Source organism: Vanessa atalanta, chromosome 10 (assembly GCF_905147765.1).
Source record: "Vanessa atalanta chromosome 10, ilVanAtal1.2, whole genome shotgun sequence".
Taxonomy (NCBI): Eukaryota; Metazoa; Arthropoda; class Insecta; order Lepidoptera; family Nymphalidae; genus Vanessa; species Vanessa atalanta.
In genome coordinates, this window is record NC_061880.1 from 7,001,307 (window position 1) to 7,026,436 (window position 25,130).

Sequence of the window (25,130 nt, forward strand, 5' to 3'; positions counted from 1 at the left end):
ATAACACAAACATATATAAGTAATTCTGTATTATGCCCAAAACATTACACCATAATAACGAATATCACTCACTTCATTCACACCAAAAAGCATTCAAAACATTCAAAATCTTATAATATCTGTTTTTCTTTCATAAATTCACGCTACGCTTATGTTTTGGAATTGATTGATAAAGTACATATAAAATCAAATCAAATCACATGTATTTTATTTGAGTAAACTTCACAATAAAGCGTATTTGATAATTTAATATAAAAAAATACAAACTTGCTTCTATATAAGTTTAATTTTAAACTATTGATACAAAAAGTACATAGAACACAATACCTATGCAATATCAAAACGTAGCTGAGGGTTTTATTTTGTTATAATCTGTTGTCTATAAAGTTTCGTTTTGAGTTTTTCTCCTCTCTGCCGCTGTGTTTGCACTTTAATTTTGTAAAAAATATTATTATTTGTTATGAACGGTATGTTTTATGTGTTATTAGGGCACTAAAAATATCGGTTACATCTTTTTATTTCATATAATCTCGATATTATTAGTGTTATCATCGAATTATATCCAAGACATCAATACTGCTTATGATTTTAAAACACTTCGCTACTTGTTTTTTTATGAAATTTTTGTTATATTAATCTCAGGTACTTGTTTAATGCCCTTGTAATGTGATTGTTATATATGTTGTTCTCGTCTCCCTTTTTTCTCACATTGATTTTTTATTTCAGGTTATTATCGACCTGTCAAGTAGACATTTTTTTCGTCAAGCTGTCTCCGCAAATTCGCAAAATAGGAGACGAAAATCCTTTCAAGTTCTCTAGTTTTATAACGAATCTGCCACCTATAGTAAGTATCAATCATACAAATATACCATTGTTGGATTACAAATAGTTCTTTGTCAAATATTTTTTGATGAATTTGAAAAAATATCATAACTAATACTTGTCCGTGACTTTGCTCGCGTAGGTGTTAAGATTTAAACTTAAGTTCATGCTCGATATAACCTACAGATATGTAAAACACTATTTCAACAAAAATTAAGACATATGAGAGCTATAACTGTAAAATAAAAGCAATTATGTTACAGGTATAGTATAGTACAATATATTAATAAATTCTTACATTTGACCATGCAAAAGTTGTACTAAGTAAAAAAAGTAGTGTAAATGGGGAAGGGGCAGATATAAAAAATACATGATTTAGGATACATTAATTGAATGAGTATTAACATTTGATTTCTATAGATTATGCAAATATACATTAATTCTCTCTATCAATTAAGAAGTCTCAGCATTTAATAATAAATGTAGGCTATTAATTGGTGTCTGAAACAATGTAGCAATTATAATGTCACTAGTATGCACTTCGCAATATAAAAATAAGAAGTATGTTACATTACATAAAAAAATGTCTTAGATATCTTTTGGCAAAGTTTTTGTTATATTTAATAATTTTCATCAAAATAGATCAATAAGAGATAAGTCTTATGCATAATAATATGAATTACTACATTTTGTTTACATTGTTAATCAAATTAAAATAATACAGTTTTGATTAAATACATTCTAACTTTTTATAATTATGAGCCTTAATATAATTACTATAAATTATTCTTCTATTATTGAAAGGGTGGTAGAACAATGCCGCGGTGCAGCAAGCGCACGCGCAGCGGCGCTCCCGCTGCAGAACTATTGCCTGGCACTACCTCTCTTGAAGATCACCATCACCACAAACGTTCCAGAAATACTAGGTAATATTACCATTCTATCATTAAATAATAATATAAGATTTGAGAACTGTCTCTGTTCACTCTCCGAACAAATCTAGTCTATTCCAACCATCAGAGGACAAAAGCCAAATAAACAACATTTGACATAAAGTTAAAAGTAAATGTAATCTAATTCAAGGCTTGAAGAAAATGGCATTTGGAATTCCGATGAATATGTTATTGGCACTTTGGAAATAGAATTTAAATGGATATAAGTAGTTAAATAATATAGTGTTGTATTATAAATAAAGAAATATTAATCAAAAACTGTTAGTAGTGCACTATATATCTGTCAAAAGGAATATGTAATCCTAAGGTTTGTTTGCCTTCAGTCCTTCAACTGGAATAGATTGAAGATACATGCCATTTTTTTTTTCATTCATTGCTAGCAGAGCATATAGTAATTAATTATATACCTACTCAATTAGTCTTGCACAAAGCTATACAATATTTGTAGGATTTTTATACTATTTATGCCAGTCAACATAAAGTCAATTCAAAATACCTTCAAATCAAAATCCTTTATTCAATATATTAGCATTACACTCATTTAACAATTGTCAAATTTGAAACTGACTATAATTGAACTTGTATATTTTTTTATGTAAATGAAGTTCCAGAAGACATTCCAAATCAGAAGACACAAGTTTCAGTGTAAAAAAATGCCTAACTTGGTTTAAAGAATACACAACAGTTTCAGAACCAGATGTTTTAGGTGAGATCATTTATTTATATGTTAATATGTAGCTATGTTATGTAGTTCCATTTTTAAATTGTTTAAAATGATGAATATATACATAATATAATACAATTGTTTACTGTTTTTAGGACCAGAAGGCATGGAAAAGTTTTGTGAAGATCTCGGTGTTGATCCAGAGAATGTTGTGATGCTAGTCATTGCATATAAAATGGGTGCCAAACAAATGGGTTATTTTACACAAGAAGAATGGATAAAAGGTTAGATTTTGTTTTGTTATATAAAGTTATTAAAACAACTGAATTTACAAAGATTAAATTTAGAACATAGGTTAATTTGATTATAATTGCATCCACTGGACAAATAGGCCACCTGATGGTATGGTGACCACAACTCATAGACATTAGCTTAGTAAGAAATATTAAATTTTTCTTACATTCCAAATGCACCAACAACCTTGGGAGCTACAATATTATGTCCCTTGCGCCTGTAGTTACACTGGCTCACTCACCCTTCTAACAATACTAAGACATGCTGTTCATCAGTAGAATATCTGACAAGCGGGTGGTACCTATGGGACAGGCTTACACAAGCCCACTGCCAAGAAATGTAAATGAAATCATTATATTCTGTTTAAATTAATCATAAAACTGAGTACTTAAATTGTTTTTTATTTTGTTATAATCCAATACAAAGATATTTTTACATGGATCAGATAAAGCACCATAAAATATTTTAAGCCATTCAGCAGATGTTGTAATGTAATTGAGTTCAATTTAATCAATAAATAATATATGTACTAATAAATTTTATAATGTTAAAGGCCATAACTATAAAAGTGTATGCAGTCGACTGGCTAATCAAAACTACTGACTAAATATAACAACTATCAATACCATTTTTTAATACATATTTAGTCTGTATCATTTCTATATTATATATTTATATTGTATTCAATTTGATTGTTTTATGTATGTAAAACAAAGAAAACTTTATATTTCATATCATTTGCAAATTTAATAAATAGATATTGTTACTGCCATAAGCAACATCATAGATGAGTGTTTAAATTAAATGAAAGTATTCAATTTCTTTTCAGGTTTAACAGAACTTCAATGCGATAATGTGCACAAATTACAAAACAAATTAGAATATTTACGCAGTTTACTCAATGACCCCTATATATTTAAGGCAGTGTACAGATATTCATATGATTTCGCGAGAGTGAGTACAAATATTATCTATTCTATTGTTATTGAACGATGCCCTCCCGTATTGCAAAACTGCATCGTGATCTGTCGGCCGGCGCAGGACAAGGACCAGCGCTCGCTGGACACGAGCACGGCGCGCGCGCTGCTGGGCGTGCTGCTGCCGCGCTGGGCGCTGCGGGCGGCGCTGGGCGACTTCCTGTCGCGCGAGCGCCGCTACCGCGTCGTCAACCGCGACCAGTGGTGCAACATCCTCGAGTTCAGCCGCACCGTCGACGCGCAGCTCACCACCTACGACGCTGACGGCGCCTGTGAGTTCACTCCCATTTTGAGTGCAGAGGCTTTTAACACTGCATGGAATAAAAAAAATTCTATTGTACTCGGTCAATTTGTGAATGTGGTTACTAAAAATTACATTAGTCAGTTCATTCAACAACACCCGTTCAACAACATTCGTTCTATTCTACCGAAACCACACTACAACAAGTTACTAAATCTGTTCATATACTTTGAGCTTAGTTGTTTTTCATTTGTTCACTTGAAAGAATTTGGAATATAATAAAAAAAAAAATTATAAATATCAGCAACACAGGATACGCTATACTTGAACCATAGAACACAGAAGATATCATGTTCGTCATGCATTTCTTTGCGCGGTTATTATAATTTATATAATTAGATAGAGGCATGGTCGTGACATGTATGAAGAATGTCTTCCGCCATCTAAAATTCGACCCAAAACCCTCTTAAACAAGTAACATTACATTCCTTTTTCTGTATTACGGCGGTGTTACTTTAGTATAATGATATAATAATAATATAATGTGTGATATAGTACGAATTGCCAAATTTTTCGGAAATTGCTGATAGATTAGTGGATTTAGCAAATAATATTATTGCAATAAGTACACCCCAAATGTTTAGTAAATTTTCTCCATTTCATCATTTTTGCTCTCAGGATTGATAACATTTTTAAAGAACTTGGACATTTGACTTATCTTTATTATTAGTAACATTTTATAAGATAATAATTAACATTTCTAATCAAATTCAAATTTAAAAGGATTTTATATTTTTTGTTACAGGGCCAGTAATGTTAGACGAATTTGTAGAATGGCTACGAGCTGAGCGAGGTGGGGATTCCTCAATGCTGGCCAGCTGAGACTGTCCACCTGTCAAAGGTAAATGATGTTTATTTAGATATTTGTGACTATTATGAGTTTTATCTGTGAAATTATTATTGTTTGAATATAGCCATATTACAGATATAGTATTACCAACATAGAACAATGTTATAATATGATAAAGATATTATGGGATCGAAAACTTAGTACAATTAATATAAAACTATGAAGCCTCAAAACTGCAGTAATCATACTACGGCTTATGCACTATATGGAACTTTGCATAATAAGCTGAGCTAGCTATGTGAAATTTACAGGTCCGATCCTTACCCCATACACTGTTGCTGTAGGTACATCTTAGCTTAAAGTTATTTCAAATCAAGCCAGATCATGTCCAATGTGGTGTACATTACACCTCAAGGAACAAGACTAATCCCTGAAAGTCTGAAAAAAACAATTATAATTAGTTATTATAATTAGAAGGAAAATAAGTCTAAAATTGATCAATTATTTTTATTAAATCTGAGTAAATATATTTAACATGATTATTTAATCTATGTTAAATTTATATGATAATTAACTAGATTGACCTATTAAAAACAGTGAATCTCTAAGAAAACCAATACGAGACGTCAAATTTAAATTAACATTTTTATTAAATTCATAATCAATATGATTCTAACAAATATATAACAGGTTATTTTTTCTTTAATTTTTATCATTTAGGCCTGAATGGGACTCCATATGTTTTTGAAACATCTTCATCATTCAACACAGGCCTAGCTAGGAGTGTATAGGTTATACCTTGTGTATAATGTATCCATACAAGGTGAAATTTAAAAGCACGCGCTTATACTAAGTAGAGTAAAAAGGAATTAGAAAGAGAAAATCAGGCATTCTGGTAACGCTGGACACTTAAATGCTAATTTCAGTTATATCGCATGCCCTTTTATTTACAATAACCGGATTCTGGCAATTTATGGAATATTTATTAATTTCTGTGGATAGTATTGTAGATGAAGACTCATATAAGATATTCCCCCTTAACTTTACAATCCATAGTCCTACGATAATCAAAAAGAGTAATAACAAAATCCTTAAATTTAAATGGTGTTTTGTTATTATAAATCGTCTATGTAACTTTTGCCAACAATAACTAATAAATGTAAATGGTCACAAATCTTACTGATAAATATGTTCAATTTGTCATCAGCCTCACAAGGGTCGGTCTGCCGGCGGCTCGACCGGCGACGTGGCCACGTTACACTTTAATTGTAAGTCCTCATGTATATTATTAATGTTACGATTCATTTTATTTGTATTTATGTATATTATGATTTCAGCGTTCATTCACGCTTTATTCAATCTGAATCTAATGAATTACACATGAGCTTTTGTGTATAAAAGTTTTGACATGTGCATGTATTTTTTTTTTGCAGTTATGTTTTGTATTTCATTGTGTACAGTTCGTTGCTATAAACTTTCATATGTGTATAGTTGCATATATTAAGCTATGTCATATTATGAAAAACTTTCATTATTTACGATAATATCAGAAAATGTGTTTTTCATTTTAGTGTAATTCGTCGGATTCAGAGATAATTTGCTTAATACACACCATTGTATTCCAATATTTTAATGTATCGGTATCATTTAAATTGTATGCAATCTCAAATACTCTGAAATATATTTGATATCTGTTGAGACAATATTTGTATAAGATAATTTATTTAAATTTTAACGCCCACCGAATCAGTTATGTTATTTCAATAAAGAAATAGTACAAGCATTAATGAGTATAATTTTATTAAGTGGCAAGTCTATGTTTTTTTTAAAACTGATTTACCAAAATTAGGTACAATTAGGCTGTTTTAAAAAAAAGTATCCTATCGATTTCGAAAAGTTTGTAAAAAAAAACTTTTGATGTATGTAGATGAACAAAATTGCAAATTTATGAGAAAAATATAATATTGTATGTTAATATTTTAATAATTTTGATTATGTCTAAATATTATATTGAGTACTATGACAACCTGAACAAATATGTTAACTTTGATTGTAGGCCAACTATGTGGTAGATAAAGGGGGTTGTAGTACTTAATATACATAAATAAAGCCAATAATAAAAATGTGTGGTCCCATCCTTATACGTATAACCATCCTCAAAATTAGGCAATAGAAATTATAAAAAAATATTTATCCCCCCATTTATAATCTATGTTAACTGATGCTAGTTTTTAATTTTCTGCAATTTCATACTCGAATCATTGAATCTATCGAATTAAACAATTACAGATATACTTTGAGAAGATCAGAGATATATTATACTGCTATGAATTCTAACTTATGAAGGAAGAATGGTTGGACCTTGATAATTTTGCATTATGCCAAGTCTCGACGCGCACTGGTCCACATAGTGCCCAATTATATTATTTTGTCAACTTGTCTTGTAAATACCCCCAAAACACGCCTTAATATTTTTATAATGAATAAACAGACATAATCTGAAAGTGTAATAATAATAGTTTTATATATACAAGCAATAATAAATTCTCACCTCATTCCAATTAAAATATAGTATATGGGATAAATGTTACAAGTCAAGTTGTCAAAGACTAAATGCCAGTATAATTAAAATATTAATTGTAGGTAATCGATATGTGATCGATATGAACTCGACTGAAAGCTTTCTACTTTTAAGTGTCGCTTACTTCGGAGACTAATTTGCATTTTTGTATTTCGTCTAGTTCGCAAGCCTGTTTTATAAGCGACAGTTTAATTTATATGTAAAAAAATTTTAGCGCCATCCTTATAAGGCGTTAAGTTACGATTCTGTTATTTCAGCCCCAAATTAAGTATAGGAAATTGTACTCATTCTAGTGTTTAATTAATTTAAGCGATATAACAGGCTTTTGAACTATTCAAAGATAAAACAATGCTCTGAATCAAGTTCCGATGGACTAGAACATCTAGTCTAATACTTTAGGTTTAGGTGTAGATATGGTTTTTTTATAAGACATGTAGGTAGTATTTTTCAAATTCTCTATGATTGTAACGAATACGGTGTTTCTGTAAGAAAGCGGTGTATACAAAAATTATCTCAAACGTTTAGGCCCCTTGTACCGAATGTCATTGCAAGAGAAATAAATCATTCAAAAATTATGTGTCTTTTAATCAATTTTACCTACATCATATTTGTGTTACCATTTGACATTTATTTGGGGTTGGCAGTGTGTAAGCAGCTTGGCAATAATTTGACAGACTTACAGCTGGTTGCTAATGGTGAGTTTATTTATTATTGTTGAAGAAGACAAATATGGTCATCATAAAATGAATACTCAAAATATTTAAGACATAAAAACCAATCAAGTCTTCACATATTATCACAAAAACACAAACTGAAGTAAAACATTAGGGTTTATTCACCATTTTCCATATGGAAGATGGGGCTGACATACTCTATACTAAAATTCCGGACTTTGGACTTACAAAAACTGAGTGCTGACTCAGTTATAGATGTTTACTAAAGTGTTTGTTACGACGTAGATAACATACATCAACATTTGATAATATTTACTTACTTAAATAATAAAGGTGATAATTAAAAATTAAAGAAAATAGCAAATAAAAGATATCTTTATATTAAACTATTTACAATATCTATCGGCTTTCATTTTACTTCTACGATCCAAAAGTGTTTCATGGAGATTGCCCTCAGTTTTAGCACGTTTCAGTTCAACAATACCACCATCATTGAGCCGTAATTTTTTGTCTTGGAATTTCTGGAACTTTTTTCTATAGAAAAAGAAAAATAACAATGTTTTGAATTCTGATATTACATTGATACAAAGACTGACCAAATAATAAAGTTATAAATAGGTAACTTCACGAATTATTAGGATAAATTATTAGAACAGATAATATGATGTTATTATATAATAATATTATTAGGAGAATAAGAAAATTTTGTCTCCAATAATTTGTGCCTTTTCAAAGTTTCATTTCATTTCATTCAAAAATTTGTTCCATAACACACTATCAAGTATCATTATATTTTACTTACACATAATTGACTTCTACTTCATTGAGATCCCCCTCTTCCTCAACTACCACAGACTTGCTGGTCTCACGGCTTTTATTACTTCGTATATTACAGATAACACTCTCATTTGCAGTAAGACTCTGAGCAACTACTGAATCATCTTCATCAACTGACATAAACTTATTTAGTGAACTAAGGATGGCTGTTTTACCTGAAATTTTATTTATTTTACTCAATATGTGTATTGTAAAGAATACTTTTACAGTTATGAGGCAATATTTTATATAAAATAAAATTGTAGTTATAGTATTTTATTTAAAACATTTTGACAATAAAAAAAGCAGAACATTTGTTTATCATGTCAAATTTAAAATTAAAATTTTTTGTTAAAGATACTTCACATAGAAACAATTGGAGTCATTTTATAATAATTCTGGTAGGGAACTCATAAGATATATTATTTATAAGCAATAAAAATAGTCAAATTTCTTTTAAATATTGTATTATGTTTAATAAAATATTAGTTTCTATTATAACTAATTATAATGATGCACCAAGTTGGGATCAAGCTTTAAAATTTAAACGATCTTAGTGCCTTAATATAAATTTCTCCGCAATAGGAATATAAATTTTTGTAATTCCACAAAGTGAAATTGGCAATACATAAATAATTGAAAATAAATATGGCAACACATGAATATTTCAAAAACAGAAACAATTTTTTGTTTTTTAAAAAATCCTTAAAGTCCTTGTTTTTTTTACAATATTATCTCTAGATATAATTATGAAAGTTATTTGTTATAATAAAAGCTAAAAGAATGAAAATTAACTTGCCATCTTGCCAAACTGGCTCCCATTGTTCCATTGGGCCAACTGCATCTGACCGTCCTATAACAACACCCACTTTTGATACACCAAGATATTTCCCATATCCTGATTTCAGTGCAAACTTATTTTCACCAGCTGGGAAAGCTGTGAATATTTCTTCTGGTGATGGTCCTTCGCCGTCGCCGTGAGGGGCTCCTATCGTAAAGAGTCCATTATCTAATGCTGATACATAGGAATTGTTTCCAAACTCAATAGCAATTGATCCAGAAATGTCATCAATTTTCTCAACCTTCCACCATCCAGCATGTTTTACAGAGTCTTCATCAATTCGATCACCTTCTGATTTTTCCTTTTTCTTATGTTTCCGTTTCTTTGCTCTGTAAATTTTATTATATTAATGAGATTAAGAAAAAGCGTATTTTTAAATTATTCGAATAGATTGTTTCCAATAATAGGTACTTAGTTTCGCCCAAAAACAAGTTATTTATTACAGCAATACTAAAATGATTATTTTTAATTAGTGTGATCAGACCAGATTGAAACTAAAAAACAACAAACTATGTTAAGTATTTCAGGCCTGTCTTAATCTATATTATAAAATGCATGGATTGCAAAAAAAAAACGGCCTCATGTTGAGGGGTGCTGGTCAAATCAAGTCCATCGGTAAGGCGCCCAGAAGGTCTCAGAAACATCTTTTATGCAAACAACACAAACACAGCTAAGATTTATCTAAAGAAGTTTATCATTCCAAATAAATACTTACTTCGGTTTGTCCCCTTTAAGAATTAGCTTTCCACGTTTAACAGCCGCGTATTCATCAGTCATATTTATATTATATTACAATGTTGAAATTAGAAATAATAGTAATTTATGGTCTCAAAAAAATTAAGATAAAATATTTATATATTTTTCTTTCTTTTTTTGGCGTATATACTTATGATATTTTAGTGAAATACTAACAGTTGACACTGTACAATTGACATTTGAAATTAGCTTGACAACTGTCAGCAGAATGTATTTAAATGTAGTATAGAATTTCACAGATAGTAACGAGGAAGGGTTTATTTCAATGCAGTTGCACTTCAAACAAAACCGCTGTTCATCAATAAAGCTGGAAATAAGTTATTGTTTCTTAATCTTAAATATAAGGTCAAACGCCAAAATTATTTATGATTCTTTAATCTTCATAAATGCTTAATAAATGTAGTTGTTTTTCACTTTTGTAAATAATTAACAGTGTAATAAAAAAGAATAATCACTTTAAAAACAATTCATCTTAATTTACTTCCCATCATGTTTAGCAAATCAAAATACTTTCTTACACTATGGTAAAAATAAGTAATTAATAAAATCAATTCATTTGATGACCTTTCCTAAAGTTCCGTATTTTATTTTCGTAGGGAAAATGTTTACTGTTAAATTAAAGATGGTTTATTTTTTACCATCTCATTTTATCAGAAAATCATGATACTAGATTGTTGTGATGATTTTATATACTTATTTTTTTATTTCATTTATCTAAGTAAATATTACTTTTTAAAACTGTAAGAGATAGTTTCAAAGTAAATAATATTATACCTAAATACAATTTTTATTAGCTTGAGATTTGACAATATCTTTAGAGAAAAAAAAAATCAAGTTTCGGCTATGTCAGCGACACTAGATATAGTGCAAGTGGCAACCCTTTTACAAGCACGCCATTTTGTAATTCTGAGCATGTTGATCTGCTCACGAAGATGATTTTCTTAACGCAAATAAATATTTTTAATAGTGTAGTTTGTTAATATTTAAGCTTTAGTAATTAAATTAACAAAATGGATATGCTGGAAGTAAAATCGTTCAACGCGGAGGTATTTTCCATCAAATTATTGTATCGGTTTATGTTAACCGTGGCATCGTACTAACTAATGTTAAACTTTCAGTTATCCGGGTTGTACGAAAACAGGCCTCCTATTTCGAAGGCGAAGATGAGTGCTATCACGAGAGGTGCTATAAAAGCCATAAAATTCTATAAACATGTCGTACATAGTGTGGAAAAATTCATACAAAAGTGCAAACCAGAATACAAAGTGCCTGGTTTATACGTGATAGATTCTATAGTAAGGCAGTCCAGACATCAATTCGGACAGGACAAGGATGTGTTCGCGCCAAGGTTTGCTAAAAACATGCAACAAACTTTTGCCAATCTCTTCAGATGTCCTGATGATGATAAGGTATATTATATAAAGTTACTTTTAGGTTATACCCTGATCCTAACAAGCCTAATCTATGATAAAATTTGCGCTTAATTTGCGTTTTTTTCACGAAAAATTAGACATCGTAAATATATAAAAATTTGGATGTTTCATGAATAAGGACCTTAAAAGTAAACAATAAACCATTCACATTCATTAATTGCTTTTCTGTTTAGCTAGAATAGCATAATTATTATCTTATAGGTGCTATCTTCTTGCAGATATTGGTATTGACAGACTAGTTTTTAATGACAAATTTATTTTTAGGAGTAATAACTCTTAAAGCTTCTTTTAAATAAATAGTATAATCATTGCAATACATATTTATATATTATTAAACTTATTACAATTCATAATATTTCTTTTAAATGGGTTTTTCATTAGCTTACAAATTTGGTAAAATTTTTAAAACATTGATTTCATATATTTCAGCGTAATATAATAAGAGTTTTAAATCTTTGGCAAAAGAATAATGTATTCAGCCCAGAGGTTATCCAACCATTGCTTGATATGGCTGACCCCAACCATCCACTCCACATGGAAATTATGCAGCAGCAAAACAACACTGCCAATGGTAAATATATATATATATTTTTAATGTTTTTAATGGCCATAGACAGTCTTTTTAATATAATCCAATCATGTAATGGAATTTATAAATCATGCAAAATGCATTTTTTATCTTATCTTTATATTATTAATACAACACTCGAACCAATGCTGATCTTATTGCATTTATAATGTAACATAACAGAATGTGGAAATTTCCATTTAAAACTATGTTTTTATGCTGTTACTTGTATCGTTTACAGGGAGTAGTTTAAATGTAACTCACAATACATCAGACAGCAAAATGTCACCCATGCCTCGTCAAGACTCACCACATACATCTTCGCCCATGGGTGATGCGGTAAATATATTTTTCTATCTGTAATGAATTATGATAAAAAAATAAAGATCAATGTTAAAAAAAACTCCAAAAGTTTGCTTTATGTTCTCAAAGTAAAAAGTTAACTATGTTCAATAACAGTGAAATTTAAATGGAAATACTTTGGTGCATTTATAGAGAGCTAAACACAAAAATAATCTGAGATGAATTAATAATCTCCATCTTTTTTATTTGAATAATAATAATTAAAACATGTTTAGAAATTTATGTTTGATTATTTTCAGTTCCAGGATGACTCGTCCAATCCTCCCCCAGCGAAGTTCAACCGTAAATTGCTCAATGATTTTGAATATGAGAGTGAAGATGAACAAACAACAGAGCCTCCTCCGCAGCACAACCCTCATCCAGCTCATTCAACGCACAGCACACACTCCACGCACACAACTCACACATCTCACAATACTCATAATAACCCCACAGATGCCCTCGGCAGGTAATCTTCCTGAATAAATGTTAAACTTTTGTATAACTTACTCCAATTAAATAAGGAGTAAAGACAACAAATCTTAGACTCACATTTTCCATTCAATTTGCTCTGTTGTATTATACACCTATAACAGTTCTTGATTAATATATCTTTATTAATTATAACACAATTCGACTTAGCTTCTTATATCCACTTTAATGTGACTCGTTCAAGATCTCAACCATTGGCATTGTGTCAATTCGATGACAAAGATTGTGATTTCTCTTAACTATTCTTGTGGTTTTAGCAAGATTAATCGGCCCATGACTAACAACGTAACTATGAAATTGAGCTATTTGACGATAATTAATTTTACATATTAAACATGCCCTGATTTTTATTATTACACCTATAGTATGATGAAATATTTGTTGTATGTACAGTAGCAAAACATGGGAGCAAACTGCTACATACGACTCTCATACACTCATGGATATTATGGAATGCTGATTGAAATACAAATACAAATAATAAAATAAACTGTTGTGTACACTTATTAAAATATTTTAAACCAATTTAGTATTATTTAGTTGTACTAATTTGTATCCAGCTATGGAAATAATTACTTGCTATCAATTCAAGATTTTCAAAACATAAGAATATGTCTATAAAATAATTTGGTTGTATGTTGATTTATTTCAGTATATTAACAAATCCAGAAATAATGAGGCAACTGCAAAGTTTACAAGCTCAAATGCAACTAATGACTGGAATGCAAATACCTGTAAGTTATCTGTTTTAAAATTGTATAAAATTATTAATTATAATTAATATTTATATCAAATGAAATTTAATTAAATTTTCTGTATTCAAAGCTGCCATGACATGACAAGCTATTTCAAGCTTTAAACTAATATATAACCATTTTTTTTCTTATTACTTATGTTTTTTTTTCCAGAATTTAATGCCAATGATGTCAGATATGCAAATGCAACAAAATCAGAACCAAAATCTTCCTTTTTTAGTAAGATCATCATATTCATTTAAATAAAATAGTTTAATATAAAATGATGTTCTAACAATTATAAAATACTTGACTATGTTTTAGAACTCACAACCCGAACAACAGAAACAAAATGAATCAAAAGATGATATGGCGAATGAATCAGATATAGAGTTTGTTGAAACAGGTCCACAAGTTATTGAAATACCAGATGCTAATGACTCCAGGTGAAGATCAATTTTTTATACAATTATTTTAATAATAGCTTGCTATGCTTTTCGCACAGTTTCACCCCCCTTCCTGTTTTTATTATACATGCACCTAACATCCACTTAGCCAGATTGGTTTATGTTCACTGCCTTACTATTCATTAATGTATGCACCCACATTATCCTTCCTAAATGTGACATAGTTGGGTAAAAAGAAATGCTTTGATTGATTGTTGAATATATTTAAGGGAAATATCAATATATTGCCTTTAAATGTATATTTTTAAATCTTTTTCTTCAATTTTGCACTTGTATCTTGAGCCTATTTTAGCCAAATTAAAAAAATATATCTCAAACTCCTATATCAAAACTATCATTAGAGTATCAGATCTTAGTCGATATCCTGAAATAAAAAAAAAAAAAAACACTTCATACTTCACCAAATTGCTGGACAAAATTAATCAGATCCAAAAATCTGACAATTCCTTCCCACCCAACCTATTCACTGAATAGACCTAAAGTAATCATGCGATAGGGAATGGATTGATGCGTGTTAATTTAAACTTGGGGTGTGAGCGACGTCTGCCCCCTCCAGCTGTAGTGGCCGTGTTCGCAGGAGTCCGTCGCCCAAGCGCCGGCACCGCTCGCGCTCCAAGTCCCCGCGCCGCCGTCGCCGCAGCCGCAGCCGCTCCCCGCGACGACGGCGCGACCGCGACCGGGACAGGTACGCTCTTACATACGTACCATTGCATTTCATTATGAACGAAATTGCTTGAAATTCCTACGAAATCAGATATTAGTTATTTGATGTGGTTAATATTTTAATTCGACAGGGATAGAGATAGAGACCGGGAAAAGAGTTACAAGGAACGAGAGGCTGAAAAAGAAAAGCAAAGGGAGAGGGAGAAGAAAGGATTGCCGCCTATTAAAAAGGAGAATCTTAGTGGTCAGTGACAATAAAATAGTTATGACAACAAAAAAAAACATACATTTATAGACTAAAATTAAAAAACAAAAAAAAAAGATGAATAACTTACTACAAGTTGCAAAATCATGTCCATGGATCTTGTATGACACAAGATCCATAGACATTTAATTTATATAAACGTCTGTGAGAGTGAAACTGTATCTGTTCCATATTTTGTATGTCCCTATTGTCGAAGTTGTTATTGGAACTTTGAAAGAATATTTTTTTATTATTAAAGAATTGTTTGTAGGGCTAGCTCAGCTAATAGCATCATAGAATATGTTAATCTAAGATTCTATAATATTTACTCCTGCCATGAAATATATCCATTATTAAAAAAAAATACTACTGGATTTATAATATTAAGGTTTTAACATCCAGTTTCTCTTATTAGTGTCCAATTGGTATGTGTTCGCTCCCCATACCTTGCATCCTTGAGTGAGCGCAAGTAATACGCATATACTTATTTATTTTATTTCAAGCAGTTATTTTGCTATCATTTCAACTTCAAGGGTTCAACTTACACAATAGCAATTCATGATAAAACAATAAGACTTTGTTAAATATTTATGGGTTGATTGCATATTTTTCAGTGTGCAGTACGACGCTATGGGTCGGACACCTGTCCAAGCTCGCTACTCAGGAGGAGCTGTCGGACTTGTTCGGGGCCTTCGGGGGTGTCGTCTCCATCGACGTGGTCGCGCCACGCGGATGCGCCTTCGTCGTAATGGAGCGACGGCGAGATGCAGCCAAGGCCCTCGCTAAGCTCAATAAGCACAAGCTGCACTCCAAGGAGATCACGGTGAGTATTACACCACACGCTCCATACAAGTTTTGTGGCCAACCGACGAGTAACGTCCACTCGCTGCAGGTGGCGTGGGCGGCTGGCAAGGGCGTGAAGGGCCGCGAGTGGAAGGACCACTGGGAGGCGGAGCTGGGCGTGGCCTACCTGCCGTGGGCGGCGCTGCACGCGCGCTGGCTGTTGGGCGCCTTGTCGCTCGACGCGCTCGAGGACGGCGGCGCTGTCGACGAGGATACGTTGCCGCCTTGGCTGCCGCCGCGGGTGAGTACCACCGCCACCATCACCACGACCTTCGTTCGACTCGAGCGCCCCCACACGCTTAAGAGTTTCTTGGCACGCAGATGATTCCGAAGGCGCTACCGGATGGCATGACAATGATGCCAGGTGGGCCAGGTGCGATGCTGGCCGGCCTGCCGCCAGGTCTGCCGCCGCCGGCTGGTATGCCTATGTCTGCGCCGGCTCTGCCCCCGGCACTGCCGCCTGCGCTGCCGGCCGGGCTACCGATGCCGGTTCCACGAATGCCGCCGCCAGGGTGAGTCGTGACAGCTAGTATTTGCCTACTATATAATTTAATTATATATATAAAACCTGTCTATGAAATGAACAAGCGATAGTCAGTGATTTTTTCTTCTGACTGTAAGCAAATAAAAAATTCTTAAAATATATCAACCAGTGCTGAAAGTATTGACGCCAAATCAATATCATTACCAAAACAGATTTTTAATCATTTCTTTCGCAGTATGACTGGTGGACTACCTCCGGGTCTGGCGGCAGGAGTGCCGTCTATCAGGCCGCCGGTACCAGGTTAGCATATATAAACAATTAATTTAAAGAGGTAGTGTATTGATGTAGTGATCTTTATATTAATCTTATTGATAAAAAACAAAAATCTATATTAATCTATACTATGATTTTAATTAAAAATCAAAACTAAACTGCTCTCCCTCGCAGGTCTGCAGCGAGAGGGTGGATTGCCGCCGGCGGGTGCGCTACTGGGCTTCCCACCGCAAACAGGTAATTTTGCGTAGCTTATACCGACATTAGGATTTAGTTGCTAACATTTCTACACTGTTGATTTCTACACTCATTGGTCTTTGTTAATATATTAAGTACATCAAAGTCTTATCGAAATATCATCATAATTTGATAATACTCATTTAGTTAGATGGTCATTGTATCAGATTTTCAAAAATTATGAGAATTATAAATAGCGGTCAAATATAAAGATACTTTATAAATGCAAGGCAAAATGATGACAATAAACCATTCACAGACCGTTGGTTTTAGCCGATTTTGGAGGGGAGTGCGAAAGGTTTTCTCTCGAACAACCCGAAATTGTCGGCAAATCTACGCCATGGTACAAATATTGGTTCTGATTGTTTTGCATATATCTTTTAACAAATTAAAAATAAATCAATAAAACAAGTTGCAACATAAATATTTTTCCGCTTTAGGCATGGTGGGAGGGTTTCTGAGCGGTCTGATGGGTGTGGGCATGAACGTGGGTGGGCTCGTGTTGCCGCTGCACGCACACACGCACGCGCCGCCGGCCCCGCTGTCGCACACACTCGTGAGTACACACACGCACGCAGTACCGTCGGCCAATGGGAATATTCGCATCGCGGACACTCGCCATACCATATAGAGTGTTACATTAGAAAATTTAATAATAACGTTGTTCCTAAAAAATCTAAAGAATGTTAACGGGTATTCCTGATATAATATCATAACTTTTCATTTCATAGGCGGCGCCTGATGATGCCATGGACCTCGACCCCGACGAGCATGACGAGCCACTGGCCCTGGATCAGGTAAGCATACCACCACGCTACCACCGAAAATATATACAATAGAATTGTCACTTTGCTGTACACATTTTGACATGTAATTAATTATATGGACTCCTCTTATTACACGCGTTATTCCAGTTATGAAAAAGGCATATTGTGTATCATGTCGTCGTTTTAAAATATTCTACATCCGCCGCTACTACAGTTAACTTACGTGATTTATAACATACTTAGAATAAAATAGTAAATAAATAATAAATAGTCTGCCAAAACAAAAAAGTAATTAGTCCATTTCTTAGTCCTTCAGTTTTCTATTAAATTTCATTTTGTTTTTTTTTTACAGCTGCAAGCATTACTATCCAAACCACCACCGACGTTCAACTCTTCCGAACCACCGCCTGGATTCAATCCTCAAGAACAACCAACGTTTGACACGACACAACCTCCTCCAGACGAAAAACGGGAAGACGATAGACGGGATCGGGACGGGAAGGACAGGCGAGACCGTGACAGAGATAGAGACCGAGACAGGAGGGACAGAGAGAGAAGAGACACACGTGAACGGGATAGGAGGGATCGTGATCGAGGACGAGATAGAGACAGGTTAGTGCAGAGTTCGTCCTTAAACGATTTGCAATGATAGTTATTTTACTCTTGCCAGTGCAGCCCAATGTATTATAAGCTTTAGTGTGTACTTTAAGCATGAAAATACTTTACTTATTTTTGATATTTAATATTTGCCGTGGACGTTAGAAATAAGTTTCTAATATAATATTAAAATTCGGAAAGAAATGTATGTATGGTTAACAATACATTATGAAACATCAATTTTGTTAATTGTTTTAAAATATGAATTTGTCTTGTCAGGAATTCATTAGACCAGATTAGGTATTCTTTATAATTTAATTATATTGACTAAATTAATGTTATAAATTGTAATTTATGGTATGTACTGTATGTAATATAATTAATGGTATGTAATTCAGTAACAGCTGAAGATACTACTGTACTACAAATTGCTTGCACTGTGTGATTTTGCTTATATTATACGAAATATTTACTCAGAATGATCAATGCATGAACAGAAGAGGAATGATAATTGCGCATTTTTACATGGTTGTTTTAATTTCGCTGAATGATTTCAATGTTTCGTGGTCTATAAATAAGTTGTGTGTACCAAAAATGATATTTTTTTTGAGTCTCATTAATGAAAATATATCTAAAAAATTAATTTTAAGCTAAACGAATGGACAAGTAATAAGAATTGGTTTCCAACAAAATATAGCTCAATTTGTTTGTTACATTTTACTAAGGTCAGCTTGTTTAGAAACGAAATTAATGCCGTTTGACATCTGCTTGTGTTAATAATGTCTCAGTAAGTACTAATAAACCGGAATGATTTCAATACAAATCGAGGTACTTTGCTATATGTATATCTGTGGAAATTATTACGTCATACTACATATTTGAAATTTAATTTCAATAAATAGTACAAAAACAATTTAAAAAAAAAAACGAATACCTAAATCATTAAAACCATAATACTGACGATCCTCCATTCCTTCCACGCTGTCTCATTATCGTCTATTTTTTCATCTCTCACCTAATCTACTAATGCAATTATCTGACGATTTAAGCATTTATTCGTACACAGTTATACTCATACACCAGTCTACCAGTCAATCCATTCGCCTATTTACACATCCATTTAACTACCAATATAACTAAAGATTCCAGAAATATTTTATATTTTAATAAAAGTTTGACAATTTAATTTATTTTTAGTAGTTTAAAATTATTAAATTATCTTACAGGGATTGGGTTTATTTTACTATTTATAAAAAGCCAAATTAAAATTTCTTGCAAATTATACATTTTCAAAGCAGAAGCGGTTAATTTATAAAAAAAATAATTGTTAATTTCGCATTTACAATATTAATGCTCCTCTTTGCTCTAAAATTGTCTCAACAAGATGTCAGTTAAAGCAAAGAAAATAAATCTATGGAAGTCGATTGAACTGAGGTAACATGTAATGTCAAACCATAGACTTACGCAAGTTTACCGAATGGTCTAATCGCTCTTTTACCTTATTCTGTTGTACTCAATCGATTTTTACAAATGTATTTTTGATGAGGATGACACTACTTTTTATCTGGTCGTTACTTGTTTAGCGTGTGTTTTTTTTTTGAGCCATATGCATTTGATGGGTAATTAAGTAGGTGATTACAAGGAATTACTTTGTCAATCAGGGAAAAGGACGATCGCAGAGACCGAGACAGAGATCGCGGTCGGGATCGCCGCGACCGGGACCGCGACCGCGAGCGGGACCGGTTCGGCTCCCGGGACGGCAACCGGTGAGCTACTTCATTGTTGACGATGATACTTGTTGGTTACTCAGTCTTATTTACCAAAATGACATGAAACCATTTTTAAACTAACTATTCGTAACAAATAAATAAATGCTACACTATATCTTTGCGTGTGTACAATTAAAATAAATATCATTTCCGGTAATATAATTAATTTTATAGACATGACCGCGTTTTTACAACTAGTTCGTCTTATTGACAACAAACAGTGCATAGTCTAACATATCCATGAGCAATTTTACGTTTATAATATACACATTCGATTTAATAGACTTTTATCCGTAAAACCTGATAGAATTTATTTGTAATAGCTAAATGGGCAAGGTAGAGTATATAAACAATGAGGTGCGAAAGTAGGTCTTATATAGATAAGGTTCATAAAACTTAATAAACGTTCAGTAATAATTTATTGTTCACTTCATAAAGAAAACGTAATGACAAGTTGAAATATTCAGAAATCCCCCATTTAAATATATTTATATAATACTAATTACTACTAACAAAACTATATTATTTTGTATCGTTAACAATGAAAGCATTTTCGTTCGTAATCTGAGACATTAATACCTATCTCTTCGTCTTCCGTACATGATCCAAATTACCTGCCTCATTCTTGCCCCCACCTTTCCCTTTGATGTAATCGTTTTGTTTTTGTGGGTTGGAAGCAGTTAGGTATTAAAATAATAATTCATATTATGTGAGTAAAATAATATATTTATAGGGGGTTTGTTTTAAAATGTTTTGGTTAAAACGAAATTGTTCAAAATGTTTAGTTGTCAATGCTTACACGAACCATTCAATAGAATATATCAGGAACAGTAGTACTTTAAGCAGCTGTCCATTGTAAATAACTATTAAATACACTCTGTCTAATTCTCCACGCGCATAAGTGGTTACTCCGACTGACAGGTTTATCAGAGCTTGGGAGGAAATTGTGATCTCTTTAGGCATCATTTGACACCGTGAAGGACGAACTTCTAGCAGACTAGCAACGTTTGCTACAGCCTACACTCGAATTCGCTGTTTTGTTGAAGTGTCGAGGTTTTAAACAATACATATTAGTTAGTACTGGATAAATTAAGCACTCAATGCTTAGTATTTAATTTATCTAGTACTGACTAATATGTGGTCTCGACCTTATGACGCTTATAGATAGCCGGTACCGAATGACAAAAGACACTTATTACACGTCGATGCGTGCGTTTTGGTTCCTTCTGAGAACGACAAAACACCCACCGTCGCATGCTGGCGTAGTAAGCGCGGCGGTAGATAATTCCAGGCTAAAAAAACTAGAACATTGCTGTGGATGGTCTTTCAATATAAACCTAATCATGTAAACGCTTTTTCTACTTGTGTGAAATCTAGACATATTATATATAAAAATTTATTTATTTTTTGGAAAAGTTACACCATCAACTTTGACTTCGAAACTTCTGATCAATCTGATTTTTTTTAATTTAATTCTTTAATAGGGAAATAAGTAGAGATAAATCACCCCGCAGTCAAACGAATGACCAGAATCCAGAGAAGAGTCTACAAGAGCGGCTGTGGGAGATGGCTAACGGAAAACCCGGGGACGTGTCCGACGAGCCGCCGCCGGAGCCCGACGTGCGGGAGCGGCCCGCACTGCTGGAGCGCCCACCACGCCTCGACGGCGTTCCCTTGGATGCCAGTGAGTTATATAAGCGAGCGAGCAAAGTGAAAGTCTTAACTTCGGTCTTGGCATCTTCGTTCTTTTAATATCCAGTCATAGAACGTGTATTAAATGTAATTAGCAAACATGAAGGACTTCTCAAAGAGGTTCTGTCATCTGATAAAAAATACATGACTATTTTTCGTTATACAAACAAATTTTACAAAATTAATTTTATAACATTTTTATCTAATTATTTATTGCACAAATAATTCATATGACTATTAATACCAGACAAGTTCCAAGGATAGAGGCGCATTGACAATGTAACGGATTTCTTAGGGGATCCCCACCTAAGAAGTTAAGTTCTTGTAGTAGAAATAAAAAAATCATGCAACACATTTTCGAAATAAAACATTTCCGAATTAACGTTGTGTCAAACATTTTTTTTTTCAAAATTAATGTATTACTTCTATAATTATAAACGTTCTATAATAATAGAAGATTTCTAATGCGTAAATTGCGAAGTGACCACACACATAACGTTGAGTTTTATTATCCTGCGTGCTGCGTTTCCATATTAACACTAAATATATGTATATGTAGTATTTATATGGAAACGTGTATTCCTTAAGGCACTATTATTACTGTTGTTATACTTTGTATGATATATTTGTATTTATTTCGTAGATGTTGGAATCGGAGTGTCGCAAGCGCCGCGACCGCCTTTCGCTCCCGGTAAGAATATAACCATTACATACTCGATAATAACATTGTTAAGTCAAATTAAAATGTTTGAAAATTAATTATGTGATATATCATTGAATCCCTTATTTATCACAGAAAAATTGATTCCTCAATCGAAATTACCCTTTTTAAACTTTTAAATAAATATTCCATCTTTATATTTGCAGAGTTAAGAATGAGAGGGCCACCAGCTAGGCAACCAATGAGAGGTATGATTTTATCTAACTTCCAAACTGAACTTAAGTTTATTTTGACATTCAACAAAATTATCTCATTTCAGGACCGTGGATGGAAGTTCAAGGTCCAGGACCCGGGCCGTTTGGACCTAGATTTAATGGAATGGGTCCACCATTCAACCGACCGCCATTTGAAAGACCACCTTTCGAGGGAGGTCCGCCTATCTTCGAGAGACCACCATTTAACCGCATGCCGTTTGATGGCAATCGACCACCGTTCGACGGCCCCCGTCCATCATTTGATGGACCTCGACCGCCTTTCGATGGTTCGAGACCGTTTGATGGACCCAGACCGCCGTTTGATGGACCGAGACCTCCATTTGATGGACCGCGACCGCCGTTCGAAGGATCGCGGCCACCATTTGATGGAACGAGACCTCCCTTTGACGGACCCAGACCACCTTTCGACGGGCCGAGGCCACCTTTTGATGGACCTCGACCGCCATTTGATGGACCTCGTGCACCGTTTGATGGTCCGAGACAATACGACGGTTTCGATGGAGATAGATCCTTTGAAGCTCCACGATTTGAAGGTCCTCCGGAATATTACGAAAGAGGCAATAGAAGATTTGACGAAAGAGACCAATATAACGAAAGAGGTTGGAAGGGAGACAGAGAGAGAGACTGGGACAGAAGAAATGAATGGGATGATAGAAGACGGGACCGTAGAAGCCGGGAACACGAAGATAGATTTAGAGACCGCAACGAAAGAAGAAGAAACTTTGAAGAAAGACCGAGACAATCACGAGAACCTGAAAAGAATCCTAGGAGAGACAAAGATAGAAAATCCAGATGGGGTGCGGCTGATGAAGGCCCTACTCCGAGTGAAGAGCAAGGAGAAAATGCGCCAGAGGAGAAAATTAACGAGCCATCTAGTGATATTAACCAACCACAGAACAATGAAGTTAATGATAGAATTAATCCTAGTCAAGATGAACAAAGTGTACAAGATAATAGTGCTAGTGAATGTAATAACGAAGTACCGGAACCGAATGTTGAAAGTAACGATAAATACGATCCAGCGGAAATTGAAACAGAATCATCGGATCGGACATCGGATCAGAATGAACAAGAAACCAGTCAAAAAGAGATGGACGAAAACAGTTTAGACGTACCAAATGAACCGGAAGCGGAAACAAATCAGGCTCCAGCAGATTTATATGACGCGAACGAAGCAATCGACACAAGTTTCGCGATAACAACGCCTAAAATTAACTCACCGCCGCCAAATTCTGAAGAAAAATCGAATCACGAACAGTCGGATGCGACGAAATCCGAAGATATTTTCGATCAAGAATCTAAAACGAGTCCATCGCCTGATGTGACAGAAGATACCGAGGAGAAGGAAGACGCGAAGGACGACTCTGCTTGACCCCGGCGATGGCAGCGCCAATATTTCCAGTGGAAATGATTCGGGAGACGCGACGAGCCGACGCGTCGCGCCGACGTATAACGCCAAAGATTTATTTTATACAAAGTTGAAATATACGAGTGCCTTACTTGTTACGAGGTGTTTTGTTTGTTGGCGGGCGGCGGAAGAGGAACCCGCCTCGGCGCTCAAGTGGAGCGACCCGGGCCAGGTACGTACGCGCGTCTAGAACAAGTGCACTGACAGCCTCTCTTTGACAATGCATCCTACTGCCTCAGGCTCTTTAACATCGTTTTTTCTGGGCTTTATTTTATCGAAATTATATTTAAAATATTTTCAAACACACTAAGTGAATATTAAAATGATATTCTCATAGTGATGCATTATCGAATATGAGTTTAACTCCTTTTCTGAGATGTTTCAAAAAAATTAATCAGAAAAAGAGTAAAGAAAATGTTGTAATACAAAAATTAAACTGTGTTACAATTTAAAACAATTTAAAAAATATAGCAACATTTTCTGACAAAATTGAATGAATCTTGGCACTGTTGTACTCGGCGGGCGTCTAATTTTTATATTTACTTTGTTATGTCGGAATGAGATTTTGTAATAATTAACATTTAAAAGTTTTTAATTCACTAACATATAAATATATTTCACTATACTTGTCTCGATTTTTCATTCCGACATGATAATAATATCGCTATCAATGTGTGCAAAGGCCTCGACGATGACGTTCGCGTCGCCCGAA

At 33.5% G+C, this 25,130-nt stretch overlaps 3 protein-coding genes across 11 annotated transcripts; 2 read left to right on the top strand and 1 right to left on the bottom strand.

The window, feature by feature from the left end:
• Window positions 1-387: 387 nt before the first annotated feature.
• Window positions 388-8,981, top strand: LOC125066868 (DCN1-like protein 5). 6 transcript variants are annotated; one of them, XR_007119698.1, is made up of 10 exons: window positions 389-642; window positions 727-844; window positions 1,627-1,748; window positions 2,381-2,481; window positions 2,595-2,723; window positions 3,563-3,687; window positions 3,775-3,982; window positions 4,757-4,852; window positions 6,009-6,069; window positions 8,952-8,981. XR_007119698.1 is itself a non-coding variant. In XM_047675170.1 (9 exons), the coding sequence occupies exons 3-8, from the start codon at window positions 1,639-1,641 to the stop codon at window positions 4,831-4,833; spliced, it is 750 nt and encodes a 249-aa protein (XP_047531126.1). In that variant the 5' UTR covers window positions 388-467; window positions 727-844; window positions 1,627-1,638; the 3' UTR covers window positions 4,834-4,852; window positions 6,009-6,601. The 6 variants fall into 6 exon arrangements, 4 of the variants coding, with proteins under 4 accessions (XP_047531126.1, XP_047531125.1, XP_047531127.1 ...); XR_007119697.1 differs by lacking the exon at window positions 8,952-8,981 and adding an exon at window positions 7,091-7,957; XM_047675170.1 differs by lacking the exon at window positions 8,952-8,981 and having other exon boundaries at window positions 388-467; window positions 6,009-6,601.
• On the bottom strand, window positions 5,152-10,662 carry LOC125066867 (protein FRG1 homolog). 3 transcript variants are annotated; one of them, XM_047675167.1, is made up of 6 exons: window positions 10,565-10,662; window positions 10,429-10,492; window positions 9,672-10,042; window positions 8,859-9,048; window positions 8,451-8,590; window positions 5,152-5,239 (listed from the first exon to the last, which is right to left on the bottom strand). In XM_047675167.1, the coding sequence occupies exons 2-6, from the start codon at window positions 10,488-10,490 to the stop codon at window positions 5,205-5,207; spliced, it is 798 nt and encodes a 265-aa protein (XP_047531123.1). In that variant the 5' UTR covers window positions 10,491-10,492; window positions 10,565-10,662; the 3' UTR covers window positions 5,152-5,204. The 3 variants fall into 3 exon arrangements, with proteins under 3 accessions (XP_047531123.1, XP_047531122.1, XP_047531124.1); XM_047675166.1 differs by having other exon boundaries at window positions 10,429-10,649; XM_047675168.1 differs by lacking the exon at window positions 5,152-5,239 and having other exon boundaries at window positions 8,414-8,590; window positions 10,429-10,648.
• A 686-nt stretch (window positions 10,663-11,348) lies between these two features.
• On the top strand, window positions 11,349-24,516 carry LOC125066673 (SR-related and CTD-associated factor 8). 2 transcript variants are annotated; one of them, XM_047674882.1, is made up of 23 exons: window positions 11,349-11,515; window positions 11,588-11,878; window positions 12,332-12,473; window positions 12,712-12,809; window positions 13,073-13,281; window positions 13,957-14,038; window positions 14,213-14,278; window positions 14,363-14,484; window positions 15,083-15,190; window positions 15,300-15,412; window positions 16,027-16,235; window positions 16,305-16,496; window positions 16,577-16,767; window positions 16,975-17,039; window positions 17,187-17,249; window positions 17,690-17,805; window positions 17,981-18,046; window positions 18,369-18,628; window positions 20,275-20,379; window positions 21,867-22,066; window positions 22,718-22,765; window positions 22,942-22,983; window positions 23,055-24,516. In XM_047674882.1, the coding sequence occupies exons 1-23, from the start codon at window positions 11,480-11,482 to the stop codon at window positions 24,380-24,382; spliced, it is 4,152 nt and encodes a 1,383-aa protein (XP_047530838.1). In that variant the 5' UTR covers window positions 11,349-11,479; the 3' UTR covers window positions 24,383-24,516. The 2 variants fall into 2 exon arrangements, with proteins under 2 accessions (XP_047530838.1, XP_047530839.1); XM_047674883.1 differs by lacking the exon at window positions 20,275-20,379.
• Window positions 24,517-25,130: the final 614 nt, after the last annotated feature.